The 14432-nt window shown below is 50.8% G+C and overlaps 1 protein-coding gene across 6 annotated transcripts in view; it reads left to right on the forward strand.

Annotated features, from left to right (window-relative positions):
- The window catches only part of MICAL2 (microtubule associated monooxygenase, calponin and LIM domain containing 2), a 230276-nt gene that overhangs the window by 96908 nt on the left and 118936 nt on the right, over nucleotides 1-14432 (forward strand). For all 6 annotated transcript variants that reach the window (XM_038765412.1, XM_038765410.1, XM_038765407.1 and 3 more), the window contains 6 exons: nucleotides 491-698; nucleotides 2833-2949; nucleotides 4347-4448; nucleotides 8020-8175; nucleotides 8918-9018; nucleotides 13061-13318. In XM_038765412.1, coding sequence (XP_038621340.1) covers nucleotides 491-698; nucleotides 2833-2949; nucleotides 4347-4448; nucleotides 8020-8175; nucleotides 8918-9018; nucleotides 13061-13318 — 942 coding nt within the window. The remainder of the gene's footprint in view (nucleotides 1-490; nucleotides 699-2832; nucleotides 2950-4346; nucleotides 4449-8019; nucleotides 8176-8917; nucleotides 9019-13060; nucleotides 13319-14432) is intronic.

Genomic DNA, 14432 nt, shown 5'->3' on the forward strand with positions numbered 1-14432 from the left:
AGGGGAAGGCAATCTGCTACAAGCCAAAACTCTCCCTTGCTGGGCAGCGGCGGCACGGGAAAGAGTCGAGGGTGGAGACTCAAGTTGACTGTGCAGAAGGAGGCAATGGTAAACCACTTCCATATTTTCACCAAGAAAACTCTAATGGAGCCACTACCAGAGCGATTGTAGATGGAGGTGGGATGTTCTGGGAGAGATGTGTCCATGGCGTCGCTGTGCCTCAAAGATGACTTGATGGCATAAGACAGGACTCTCCTAGGGGCTTAGTACAGGGCTCTGCACACAATAAGCACTCAATTAATGTGGCTGAATGAATTAATAGAGGGGGAGACAGACATTCATATGATGACTGCCCATGTCACAATTGTCAGGCCCCGGGTGGAGGCGACTGAAGGGGCTGGGCTGATGGAGGAGGTGTCCCCTAGCAGGGTGAGCATCTCTCAGTGGGTCCTGAACTCACATTCTCTCCCTCTGTCTTCTCTCCGTTCAGTGTTTGATCGTCGGCGGGGGTCCCTGCGGCCTGCGTACGGCCATCGAGCTAGCCTTCCTGGGGGCCAAGGTGGTCGTGGTGGAGAAGAGAGACACCTTCTCCAGGAATAACGTCCTGCACCTCTGGCCCTTCACCATCCACGACCTACGCGGCCTCGGGGCCAAGAAGTTCTACGGGAAGTTCTGCGCGGGCTCCATCGATCACATCAGTAAGTGCCAGCCCCCAGTCTGATACTGGACAGGAGAATGGGGGGGATATCGCAACAACCTGGATCCCTAAAGGGCAAGGGGGTGGAGACTGTACACCAGCTCTGGGAGGGAGGAGTTGGGTTCTTACACCTAATCAATGTGCAGGCAAAAAAAACCCAGGCCCAAGGAGGGCATGGATTTAGCCTCAGTCTCCCAGGGCTCAGGGGAGAAACCTTGGTTTCTTGACTCTGAGACAAGGACTTGGCTCTTTTCAGTGAAAGAAGAGAAGCGGTCCGAAGCTGAGGGAGTGAGGGGAGGATAGAGGGGTCTGAGGGGAGGGCAAAGGGGTGTGAGGTCATCACAGCCAGAAGAGGGTCCTGGGGAGATGGGGAAGGTGAGAGCAAAGTGCAGAAATTGAATGGGGCAGTTTGAAGGTAGAGGAGTAGGGCCTGACAGGGCTTGGTTGGTGGACAGCGAGAGTTCAGTGGCACAATCACTGGCCTGGGGAAGCTCCTTGGTCGCTCCGCTCTAGTGCTTGCTGCCTCTCCGATTGGCACAAGGGGCAGCCGGGTGACAGGGGAGGGAGTGGCGGCTCCCTGGAATGAAGCACCAGGGAAGAATGTGCCCATTTGAAACAGATTTTTCCTTCTAGACTCCGGGGAGGTGCCTGATAGGCAAGCAGGAGCTGCGGCTATGTTGGAGTCCAGGAGCTGCTTGGCAAGGCTCCCGTCCTCCGGTGCTCATGAGAACAAAACCAGCTTATAACAAGGGCACAGACCGGGGGTCCTGGGCACTGCCAGCCAAATGTGGGAAGCCCCGGGTCAGTCATTCATTCGGTCAGTTGTATTTATTGAGCGCTTCCTGAGTCGGAGCACTGTACTAAGCTCTTGAGAGAGTACAATAGAACAATAAACAGACCTATTCCCTGCCCACAATGAGTTTACAGTCTAGAGGGCAAGATAGACGTTAATAGAAATAAATAATTTACAGCCGTGGACATAAGTGCTGTGGGTTCTAAGCAGGCCCTTGGTGGACCAAGGAGGTCGAGTGGCTCTCTAGGGAAGGGGCAATGCCAGCTGGCCTTGTCACTACCCTTCCCCTTTTCTGTACTCCACGTGGACAGGGCACAGAGCCCTATGAAGTGTGAAATAAGTAGCTAACCAATGTATAAACATATATACCCCAAAGTGCTCTTTGGCTGCTGGGGTGCCCTCAGTCAAGCAATCATTGGTACTTATTGAGCACTTCTTGTGTGCAGAGCATTGTACTAAGTGCTTGGGAGAGTACAGTACAGCAGAATTAGCTATGTTCCCTGCCCATAACGAGGATACAATCTAGAGGGAGAGACAGACATTAATATGAAAAAATAAGTAATTTTACAATATATAATATGAAGATATGTAGGTCAGTGCTGACCAGGGAAGTGGGGATTAGCAGGGAAATTCTCCTGGAGGAGGTGGGGTTAGGATGTATGTAGGGGGTAAGGGGAAAAGGGGTGTAGGAGGGAGGTGGCCAATTTGAAGGGGGCGTCTGAGATGGGAGAGTTGAGGGTGGGATGACTAGCAGGTGGGTTTGGGAAGAGTGTAAGTGGGGGCACAGCAGGTGATGAGCGGGGAAAGGTGAGAACTGATGGGTTGTGTCCTTGATTGAGCTTCAGGGATGTGGGCTGGGTCAGGAGGTGGTCCCCGATTTGCCATGTAGTGGGCCCAGCTGGCACAATCTTGGCATGTGGCAGGCCAGGAGAGTAAATCAGTGCTCTGACTGGCACCCAGCATCACGATTATTGGGGTGCTCCCAAGCGGGAGGTCTGGCACTGGCTCTTGGCAGGCACAGCTGGGGAGACCCCTTTCTGGGAGGAGGAGGGAGCGATCCTATTGATAGTAATTACGGATTCGTTAAGTGCTTACTATATGCCAACCACTGTTCTAAGCACAGGGGTAGATAGAAGGTAATGAGTTTTTCCCACGTGGGGCTCATAGTCTTAATCCCCATTTTACAGATGAGGGAACTGAGGTGCAGAGAAGTGAACCACACAGCTGACAAGTGGCGGAGCTGGGATTAGAACCCACAACCTCTGACTCCCAAGCCTGTGCTCTTTCTACTAAGCCACACTGCTTCATATTGATATGCTTTAACCGGGAGCTTTTCCAACAGGTATCCGGCAGCTGCAGCTCATCCTGTTCAAAGTGGCGCTGATGCTGGGAGTGGAGATATATGTGAACGTGGAGTTCGTCCAGGTCCTGGAGCCTCCCAAAGATGAAGAAAATGAACGTAGGCACCCCCCGGACCCCCACCCATTTCCTACTCTGTGGGGCAGAAGTGGGTGGGGAGAGGGGCCTTCCTGCAGCAGGAAATTCAGGACATACTTTCCCCACCCCACCTTCTCCGGCCACCCCAATCCTCTCCCTCCACCATCCCTGATCCTCGGGTCATCCCAGTCACGGTCAGAGGGCATCCGAGCTTAATAATGGTATTTATTGAGCGCCCAAGGGAGAGCACAATAGTAGAAGACATGCCCCCTACCCTCAAGGGGCTTTCAACTTAATGGACGCAAGTAGACGAAAGCAACTTCTAAAGAGCGAGCACAGGAGGAAGAATAGAGAGCAATTCTGTGAAGGGAAAGTATCCAAATACATAATTATGTGCTCAAAATGATAGACATTGATATCCTCTGTGGTGGGAGGGACTGACCAACTCCCAGGACCCTCACTGTGCCAGCGGGGACCACCCGGTGGCCAGGGTCCTCCGATCACTTTAATACGAGTCTGGCTTCAGCGTCTCTCACAGGGTCCATGTCTGTTTCTTGTTTTACTTTCCCAAGTGCTTAGTACGGTGCTTTGCACACAGTAAGCACTCGGTGAATATGATTGAACAAATGAATGAATGAATGAATGAGGGCAGCCTCTCTCCTTAGTGTGAGCGCTCAGGAATAGTTAATAATTATAATAATGGTGGTATCTGTGGTATGTGCAAAACACTGTTCTAAGCGCTGGGGTAGATACAAGGTAATCAGGTTGTCCCACATGGGGCTCACAGCCTTAATCCCCATTTTACAGATGAGGTAACTGAGGCACAGAGAAGTTAAGTCACTTGCCCAAAGTCACACAGCTGACAAGCAGCGGAGTCGGGATTAGAACCCATGACCTCTGGCTCCCAAGCCCGTGCTCTTTCCACTACACCACACCACTTCTATTTATTGAGTGCTTATTGAGTGTGGAGACTGTACTAAATGCTTGAAAAAATACAATATAACAGAGTTGGTAGACAGGATCCCTGACTGTGAGGAACCACTGGGGCAGAGTGGCAGAGAATATGGATATGCATATAAATGCTGTGGGGCTGCGGGTGGTGTGAATATCAAAAAGGGGAGTGAATATCTCCAAGTGCATAGGGGACACACAAGAGAGGGCAGATAGGTTGGGGAAAAGAAGGGTTAGTGAGGGAAGGCTTCTTGGAGGAGATACAATTTTAAAAGGTCACTGTACAGTAGAGTTGAAAGACACAGTCCCTGCCCTCAAGGAGCCTCCAGCCTAGCAACGACGTCGAGGACTGCGGTGTAGAGAGCCTAGGGTAGGCTCCATGTGGATTGGATGTGGGACGTGGTTCTGAGACTAACTACATCCCCGCCCTGAGAACTGATTCGACGGCACCCCACTTTTTTTATTTAGAAACAGGCTGGCGGGCAGAATACCTCCCAGCCGACCACCCTCTGTCGGAGTTTGAATTCGACGTGATCGTGGGAGCTGACGGACGCAGGAACACACTGGCTGGTATGGCGGGGGGGGTTCCCTGGTGTTGTGGAGGGGGGAGGAAGTGCCTCGTGGTGGGCAGAGATGGGGAAGGGAATGGGGAGTTTAGATGGGGAAGGGACCTGAAACTGAGGAGAAGGGCACTAAGCCACTCTGGGCAAGTCAGCCTCGGCTGATAATAATAATAATAATAATGATGGTATTTATTAAGTGCTTACTATGTGCAAAGCACTGTTCTAAGCGCTGGGGAGGTTACAAAGTGAACAGGTTGTCCCACGGGGGGCTTCCAGTTTTAATCCCCATTTGACAAATGAGGTAACTGAGGCACAGAGAAGTTAAGTGACTTGTCCAAAGTCACACAGCTGACAATTGGCAGAGCCGGGATTTGAACCCATGACCTCTGACTCCACAGCCCGGGCTTTTTCCACTGAGCCACGCTGCTTCTCTAATGCTGCTGATGGCGATTGTGGACCATCCTTCAGTCTCCCCGATCCTTGGGGGTCTCCTGGCTAGGAAACACCACTCAGTGGCCCAGCACGTGGCCAGAGGGAGTCAGCATCAACTAGCCAGGAAAGGGGTGGGAGGGAGGGACTCTTGGTTTTTTTAATAGTACCTGTTAAGCGCTCACTATGTGCAAAGCACTGTTCTAAGCTCTGTAGTAGATATGAGATAATCAGGTTGGACACGGTCTCCATCACACCTGGGGCTCACAGTCTAAGTAGGAGAGGGGAGGATTTAATCACCAATTTACAGGTGAGGTAACTGAAGTCCAGAAAAGTGAAGTGACTTGTCCAAGGCCACACAGAAGCAGCATGGCCTAGTGGTTAGAGTATGGGCGTGGGAGTCAGAAGGACCTGCTTCTAATCCTGGCTCAGCCACTGGTCTGCTGGGCAAACTTGGGCACGCCACTTAACTTCTCCAGGCCTCAGTTCCCTCATCTGTAAAATGGGGATTAAAGACTGTGAGTCCCATCTGGGGCGTGGACTGTGTCCAACCTGATTACCCTGTATCTACCCCAGTGCTTAGCGCAGTGCCTGGCACCTAGTAAGCGCTTAAATACCATAAAATAACCCCACAGGGCACAAGTGGAAGAGCTGGGATTAGAAACCAGGTCCTCTGACTCCCAGGTTTGTTCTTTTTCCACTAGGCCATGTTGACTCCCGTCGACCCTTTCCCTCTTGCCTCCCTGCCCACATTCCTCCTGCCACCAGGCCAGGGTGGGGGCTACCGCCCCTTGAACTGGGAGCTCTCCAGTCTGGCCAGTGTGGCAGACATCTCCTTTACCAGTTGAACCAAGGACCCTCCCTGAGGGCATAGATGGACAAACCCCTGCCAGCCGCTGGCATCCTCTGCTCCCCGGGTGTCGGGCAAGGGTGGGATTTCCAGGAGGCTTTCAGAGTCCTGGCCCGGGCGCAGGAGATGTGTTTCCATACAGAAGCCGGGAAGATCCCAGAGAGATAGGCCGTCATTGTGAAGGGCTGGGGATCACCCATTAAACAAAATTCCAAACCCCTGAATCTCCCTGGCACAGGGAGAAACCTCATCCAGCCACGCCTTCCCCTCGCAAGAAAGGACCTGCTGTTGCTAATAATAATAGTAATAATCACTGTGGTATTTGTTAAGCGCTTACCATGTGCAAGACACCATATTGAGCACTGGGGTAGATTCAAGCAAATTGGGTTGGACATGGTCCCTGTCCCACATGGGGCTCACGGTCTCCATCCCCGTTTTCCAGATGAGGTCACTGAGGCACAGAGAAGTAGAGTCCAAGGTCACCCAGCGGGCAAAGTGGCAGAGCCGGAATTAGAACCCAGGACCTACCGACTCCCAGGCTTGTGCTCTATCCACTCATCCATCCTGCTAAATTTTACACTTCTTCCCTATTGCCAGCCTCTCTATTTCCCTCCTTGGGAAGGGGCCACTGGCTTTGGTCTCCAATTTGCTGAACAACTCTAGTGATGTCTGTGAAGCTGACACGGGTCTGACCCAGCCCCCACATGAGAAAAATGCTATCCCCACCTCTATCTCCTGCTATGGTCCGGCCCTGTAGGAAATAACCAGGCTTTGAACGTTCAGACTGAACCACGAATGAATTGTGGGGCCTGCTGGCATGGTCTGCCATGGTCTTCCCCAGGGTGAAGCCCACTGTAAAAGAGAAGCCCACCCGTGTCTCCCCCTTCCCTACCACACTGACTGCCCACCCCCTTGGCTGACCTTGCCCAGTTTGGGCTTGTAAGGGTCTCCACATTCATCAGTCAATCAATCAATTGTATTTATTGAGCGCTTACTGTGTGCAGAGCACTGTACGAAGCGCTTGGGAAGTACAAGTTGGCAACATATAGAGACAGTCCCTACCCAACAGTGGGCTCACAGTCTAAAAGGGGGAGACAGAGAACAAAACCAAACATACTAACAAAATAAAATAAATAGAATAGATATGTACAAGCAAAATAGATAAATAAATAAATAGGGTAATAAATATGTACAAACATATATACATATATACAGGTGCTGTGGGGAAGGCACTAAGAACTGCCCTAAGAACTGAAATATGGAATATCGAAAGGCCAGGCAGGGATTGTGACCGCTGGGGTCGAGAAGCAGCGTGGCTTGGTGGATAGAGCACGAACCTGGGAGTCAGAAGGTCATGGGTTCTGATCCTGACTCCGCCATTGTCTGCTGTGTGACTTGGGCAACTCACTTAACTTATTTGTGCCTCAGTTACCTCATCTGTAAAATGGGGTTTAAAACTGTGAGCCCCACAAGGGACAACCTGATTAACTTGTATCTACCCCAGCGCTTAGAACAGTGCTTGGTACATCGTAAGTGCTTAGCAAGCATCATAATTATTATTATTTTAGCGAAGCAGCGTGGCTTAGTGGTAAGAGCTCAGGCTTGGGAGTCAGAGGTCGTGGGTTCTAATCCCGGCTCCGCCACTTGTCAGCTGTGTGACTTTAAGCAAGTCACTTGCTTCTCCGTGCCTCAGTTACCTCATCTGTAAATGGGAATGAAGTCTGTGAGCCCCAAGTGGGACAACCTGGTTACCTTGTATGTACCTCAGCCCTTAGAACAGTGCTTGGCACATAGTAAGCGCTTAACAAATATCATTATTATTAAAGGCACAAGGAGAAAGGTCTGTCTCGTTCTGTTCCACTTGGACAAAGCCTCAGGCCATTTGGGTTTCTAATCCCAGCAGTTATTCAGATTGAAGCTATAATAAAAATAATGATGGCATTTGTTAAGTGCTTACTATGTGCCCCACTGTTTTAAGCGCTGGGATAGATTCATGATTATCAGGTTAGACGCAGTCCCTGTCCCATATGGGGCTCACAGTCTTACTCCCCATTTTACAGATGGGATAACTGAGGCCCAGAGAAGTGAAGTAACTTCCTAAGGTCACACAGCACACAAGTGGCAGAGCCAGGATTAGAACCCAGGTCCTTCTGGCTCTCAGGCCCATGCTGTCTCCTCTACGCCACATTGCTTCTCCTGGTCAAGCAGGCTCTCAGACTTGATCTCCCGGGGGCTCACCTCCCCTCACCCCCCAGGCCACACCCAGATCCGGGGCCGACTTTTCCTTTCCTTCCACCAGGTTTCCGAAGGAAAGAATTCCGCGGGAAGCTGGCTATCGCAATCACTGCCAACTTCATCAACAGAAACACCACAGCCGAAGCCAAGGTGGAGGAAATCAGCGGTGTGGCTTTCATCTTTAATCAGAAATTCTTTCAGGACTTGAAAGAGGAAACGGGTGGGTGTTTTTCCTTTCTGGAGGCCGAGCGGGAGTTCTGTCCTGGCCGATCGATTACCTGACATTATTTACCCTGGAGGAGCAGGCGAGTGGTTATTTCCAAGGGCGAGGGTGGGATGTCCTAGACTTGTATGGTTAAAGTTTTAAAAAAAGGTAGAAGCAGGAGATGGCGGATCAACTGGTCCAATTTCCCTTAAGGCCGGAACTGTCTGGAGCCACTCTGATCAGGTTTGGCAGGTCAGGGGTTGAGGGATGTTTAAAAGGGCAAACAATGGGTCTCAAACGGTCCAGGCTGGTTGGCTCAACTGATTTCCAATTGGATTTCAAATGGTGCTCCTCGTCTCGGGAACGTATGTACCCAGAGGGTTTAAAACAATTCTTGGAAAAGTGCTCCGACTGACTGCCAATGTTCTCCCCGCTTCCGGGTCCTCCTGGATCGCTACTTCCCTCTGCCCAGCTGCAGAGGGATAGGGTTTCACCCAATGCCCCCAGAGAGATGAGGCAGTCTACCAACTCCAGTATCATCTCTGTGAGGGCACCTTCGAGTTCCTAGCATGCTGTTGGGCTGTCCAACCCACAGGACCTTGGCAGTGCCACCATTGGCCTAGCTTACTCAGTCGCCAACCCACACCCAAGCAGCGTGGCTCCAACTGCAGGGAGGGGAGAAGAGGAGGGCAACCGGGTCTCTGCTTTATACGTGTGTGTGTGTGTGTGTTTGTGTTTATGTGTCGCTTCTCTTCAGGAATCGACCTGGAAAACATTGTTTACTACAAAGACAGCACCCACTATTTCGTGATGACGGCCAAAAAGCAGAGCCTTCTGGACAAAGGAGTCATTATCAATGTACGTCTCACAGAGACACCTTAAGACACCAGAGGGAAGCTGAGTAAACGGTGGTCGGCAACTGAGGCGTGGTCACTAAGCCCACCCGATGCCCAGTCCCCAGCCTGACCACCATCCCAGTTGTGGGGGGCGTCTGGGCGGAATCACCCCGGAAACCCCACTCACCCTCTCTGCGTGGCTTCCGCTGTGGGCCGGGGCGGTGTCGGGGTGGGGAGGGGGCGGTTCGTTGGGGTCACCAGCCTAGTGGACTGGTACCAAGCACAAGAGAGTGGTTGGGACAGACTTGTGCCCGTTGCCACTTTTCGTTTTGGTCCATATCGTTGGACTGGGGGCAGCCTCTTTTTCCTCATGGGCAGGGACTCCCTCGTTCGGGACAGGTGGCTGCCCCATGGCTGGGCTGGGGGGTTAGTAGCCCTCTCTATCTCTCCCCTGGCAACCTCCGTTGCTCGCCCGCCCCAAGGGCCCTCTCCACCTACGCCTCCTCCCCTGTAAATCCATCTGCATGGAATCACAGCTCCTTCCTGACCCAGCCTTGCCCCGTCCACTCCGACCAAGGGTGGTGTGCCCGGCTAGGCAACAGCACTGGAGCTCTGCTGCCGTGCGGGATGGCAACAGCCTGACGTCGGGCTGGCATGGCAAGGAAGTCCAGGTGCCCGCTCCAGGACTAACCTGTATCAGTCGCCGCCGCCCGTGTGTTTGTTTGTTTAGAGTATTTACTAAGCGCTCACTGTGTTCCAGGCACTGTTCTAAATGCTGGGTTAGATACAAGTTAATCAAGGGGGACACAGTCCCTGACCCACATGGGACTCACAATCTTAATCCCAGTTTTCCAGATGAGGTAACTGAGGCCCAGAGAAGTGAAGTGTCTCGCCCAAGGTCTCACAACAGACAAGTGGCAGAGCTGGGATTAGAGCCCACATCCTTCCGATCTCCAAACCCGGACTCTAGCCACTAGGAAACGCTGGGAAGAACGTGTCTCTTCTCTTGCCAATCTTTCTGGCAGCAAAACTGGGACAAGGAGGCTTGTGTATAATCCGGTTCTCGCCCTGACCCCCATCTTCTGGCCTGGAGCGGATGGGCATGTGTCTACCAGCCACGGACCCCCACCCCAAAGAGCCCCAGAGAACGGGTCTCCTGGGCGACTCTATTGACATTGGCAGGGGTGGTGGCAGACACGGAGCCAGCGGGTCTCAAACCCAGAGGGACACAGGAACGTACCAAAGTGGGAGGGGTAAGGCAGGGACCTGCAGCTTTGTGTTGTTTTTGTTATTGGCTGGAAACTTGACTGGATAAACTGGGGAATTCGGGGGTGATTAGGTGGTCCCAGGAGCCAGACCCCGGTCTCCAAGATGGGAAAACTATGTGCCAGGCACATAGTCTTTGGAAATCCTGTGTGCTTGCCCACTTAGACAGTGATGCCTATTCCCCAAGCCAGGTTTTTTTTCATCCCTTCTTCTTTTTCCTTTTCCCCCATTCCAAATTTTCCTCCTCCAGCATGTGGGTCAATCTGTCAATGGTATTCATTGAGCTCTTACTGTGCGCAGAGTACTGGACTAAATGCTTGGGAGAGAACAATTCAACCGAGCTGGCAGGCACGTTCCCTGCCCACAACAAGCTTCCAATGTAGAGGGATTATTCATTAATATACAAGTATATACAATTAATATACAATTAATATATAGTTAATATTCATTAACTATTATTCATTAATATAAATGAATAATTTATAACACGAGAAGCAGCGTGGCCTAATGGATAGAGCCCGGGCCTGGGAGTCAGCAGGACCTGGGTTCTAATCACGGCTCTGCCACTTGTCTGCTCTGTGACCTTGGGCGAGTCACTTCACTTCTCTGGGTCTCAGTTACCTCCCATCTATAAAATGGGGATGAAGACTATGAGCCCTACATGGGACAGGGACTGAGTTCGTCCTGACAACCTTAATTCGCTTGTATCTACCCAGGTGCTTAGTAGAGTGGTTGGCACTTAATAAGTGCTTAGCAAATCCCACCTTAAAAAATAAGTAATTTAAAGATATCCCCAGTCCAGGGAACATGCCTTGAAATCCCCTCCTGGCATCTCACAGGCCTCTTTGTTCCCACGAGGCCAGTTTGGAATGGAGCCTGAGGTTTTGCCACATTTCTCTTGGAGCTGTGCACGTGCCCAATTTAAGAATCAGTCGAGAAGCAGTGTGGTCTAGTGGTTAGAGCCCAGGCCTGGGAGTTAGAAGGACCTGGGTTCGTTCATTCACTCATTCATTCATTCAGTCGTATTTATTGAGCGCTTACTGTGTGCAGAGCACTGTACCAAGTACTTAGGAAGTACAAATCGGCAACATATAGAGACAGTCCCTACCCAACAACGGGCTCACAGTCCAGAAGGGGGGCCGATCCCAGCTAATCCCAGCTCCACCACTTGTCTATGGTGTGATCTTGGGCAAGTCACTTCACTTCTCTGCGCCTTGGTTCCCTCATCTGCAAAATGGGGATTAAGATTGTGAGCCCCACGTGGGACAGGGATTGTGTCCAACCTGACAACCTTGTATCTACCCCAGTGCTTAGTACAGTGCCTGATGTGTAGTATATGCGCTGAACAAATACCATATTTTTTTAAAAAATATGTAATTTAAAGATATACCCAGCCCAGGGAACCTGCCTCAGAATCCCCTATTGGCATCTCACAGGCCTCTTTGTTCCCACGAGGCCAGTTTGGAATGGAGCCTGAGGTTTTGTTTGCCACGTTGCTGTCAGAGCTGTGCAAGTGCCCACTCTTAAGAATAAGTTTTCTCCCCTCGCCTGTTTTAGGAGCATTTAGAGCTCTACTTTCCTCATCTCCTACTCCCTTCTGTGTCACCCTGACTTGCTCTCTTTATTCATCCCCCTTCCCAGCCCCATAGCACTTATATAATAAGCCCTACTGAGAGCTCACCTCCTCCAGGAGGCCTTCCCAGACTGAGCCCCCTCCTTCCTCTCCCCCTTCCCCCCTCCCCATCCCCCCCTTACCTCCTTCCCCTCCCCACAGCACCTGTATATATGTATATATGTTTGTACATATTTATTACTCTATTTTACTTGTACATAGTCTATTTATTTTATTTGGTTTATATGTTTTGTTTTGTTGTCTGTCACCCCCTTCTAGACTGTGAGCCTGCTGTTGGGTAGGGACCATCTCTATATGTTCCAAACTTGTACTTCCCAAGTGCTTAGTACAGTGCTCTGCACACAGTAAGCGCTCAATAAATACGATTGAATGTGAATATAATAATATTAATAATGGCATTTGTTAAGTGCTTACTGTGTGCCAAGCACTGTTCTAAGCCCTGGGGTGGACACAAGATAAGTTGGACACAGTCCCTGTCCCACATGGCAGTCGCAGTCTGAATCCCCATTTTATAGATGAGGTAACTGAGGCACAGAGAAGTGAGGTGACTTGCCCAAGGTCACACAGCAGACAAGTGGCAGATAATAATAATAATAATGGCATTTATTAAGCGCTTACTATGTGCAAAGCACTGTTCTTAGTGCTGGGGAGGTTACAAGGTGATCAGGTTGTCCCCCGAGGGGCTCACAGTCTTTCATCCCCATTTTACAGATGAGGGAACTGAGGCCCAGAGAAGTGAAGTGACTTGCCCAAAGTCACACAGCTGACAAATGGCGGAGCCAGGATTTGAACTCACAACCTCTGACTCCCAAGCCCGTGATCATGCCAGTAGGCCATGTTGCTTCTCTAGATCTATAATTTAGACTAATTTAATCAAGACCGTAAACTCACAGTGGGCAGGGCATGTGTCTGTTTATTGTTATTTCATACTCTTCCAAGCACTTAGTACAGTGCTCTACACACAGTAAGCGCTCGATAAATACGATTTAATGAGTGAAATATTCATGTAGGTCTAGTTTGGAAAGATGCTCGGTCCAGACAAACCTCCCCCACGCCCCGTGGCCCCCAACTTCCGCTCGTCACGTGTACCCCTGCCTTGGCCCTGCCCCAGGCCTCCGCCTCGGTTGGTGGTGATAAGGCTCCTGATGCCTTCTGGCCCCTCCAGGACTCCATCGACACCGAGGCGCTGCTCTGCGGGGACAACGTCAACCAGAACAACCTGCTCGCCTATGCCAGGGAAGCGGCCGACTTCGCCACCGATTACCAGCTGCCGTCGTTAGACTTCGCCATCAATCACTACGGCCAGCCCGACGTCGCCATGTTCGACTTCACCTCCATGTACGCCTCCGAGAACGCCGCGCTGGTCCGCGAGAGGGGCTCCCGTCGGCTCCTCGTGGCCCTGGTGGGCGACAGTTTACTCGAGGTGCGGCTCGGCTGGGTTCAGGTCTCTTAAAACCCACGCTTCCGTGCTCATTCAGGCGTTCATTCGTGCGCTCGTTCGGTCATTTCTTCGTTCGTGCGTGCCTGCACGCATTCGGTCATTTCAATTTGTTGAGCCCCTCCTGAGGGCAGATCCCTGTTTCGGGTGCTTGGGAGAGAACAATGAAGATCTTAAGCTCCGTCCTGGTCCTTGAGGAGCAGAAAGTCAAACGGAGAAGACAGGCGGCTAAAAATTGTGCACCAGTTAATCAGTCGGTGGTATTTATTAAGTGCTTACTGTGTGCAGAGCACTGTATTAAACAGCCACAAAGAGCTTACAGTCTAGAGGGGGAGACAGACAGTAAGGAAGTAAATGAACTACAGATGTGGATGTAAGTGCTGTGCGGCTGAGGGAGGGGTGAATAAAAGATGCAAATTTCCTAAATAATAATAATAGTGGCATTTATTAAGTGCTTACTATGTGCAAAGCACTGTTCTAAGCGCTGGGGAGGTTACAAGGTGATCAGGTTGTTCCACGGGGGGCTCACAGCTTTAATCCCCATTTTACAGATAAGGTAACTGAGGCACAGAGAAGTCAAGTGATTTGCCCAAAGTTACGCAGCTGACACTTGGCGGAGACGGGATTTGAACCCATGATCTCTGACTCCAAAGCCTGGGCTCTTTCCACTGAGACATGCTGCTTCTCCAATCCCTTTTCTACCCAAGGCCAGTATGTCAACCCAGCACTTAGAACAGTACTTGGCACATAGTAAGCACTTAACAAATACCATCATTACTATTCTAACGAAGCAGCATGGTCTAGTGGATGGGGCACAGGAATGGGAGTCAAAAGGACCTGGGTTCTAAGTTACCTCAGTTACCTAATCTGTAAAATGGGGATTTCGAGTGTGAGCCCCATGTGGGACAGGGACTTTGTCCAACCTGATTAACTTGTATCTACCCCACCACTTAGCACAGAGTAAGCAGTTTACAAGTATTATTATTATTGTTGTTATTATTATTATTATTATTTATTATTATTAACAACAGAATTCTGGCCATTGGGCCAGGGATCAGCCCCAAACCAGCTCTTTGGAAAGACTTCTCTGGCCTCTTGG

This window comes from Tachyglossus aculeatus, chromosome 22, assembly GCF_015852505.1.
Source record: "Tachyglossus aculeatus isolate mTacAcu1 chromosome 22, mTacAcu1.pri, whole genome shotgun sequence".
Lineage (NCBI taxonomy): Eukaryota > Metazoa > Chordata > Mammalia > Monotremata > Tachyglossidae > Tachyglossus > Tachyglossus aculeatus.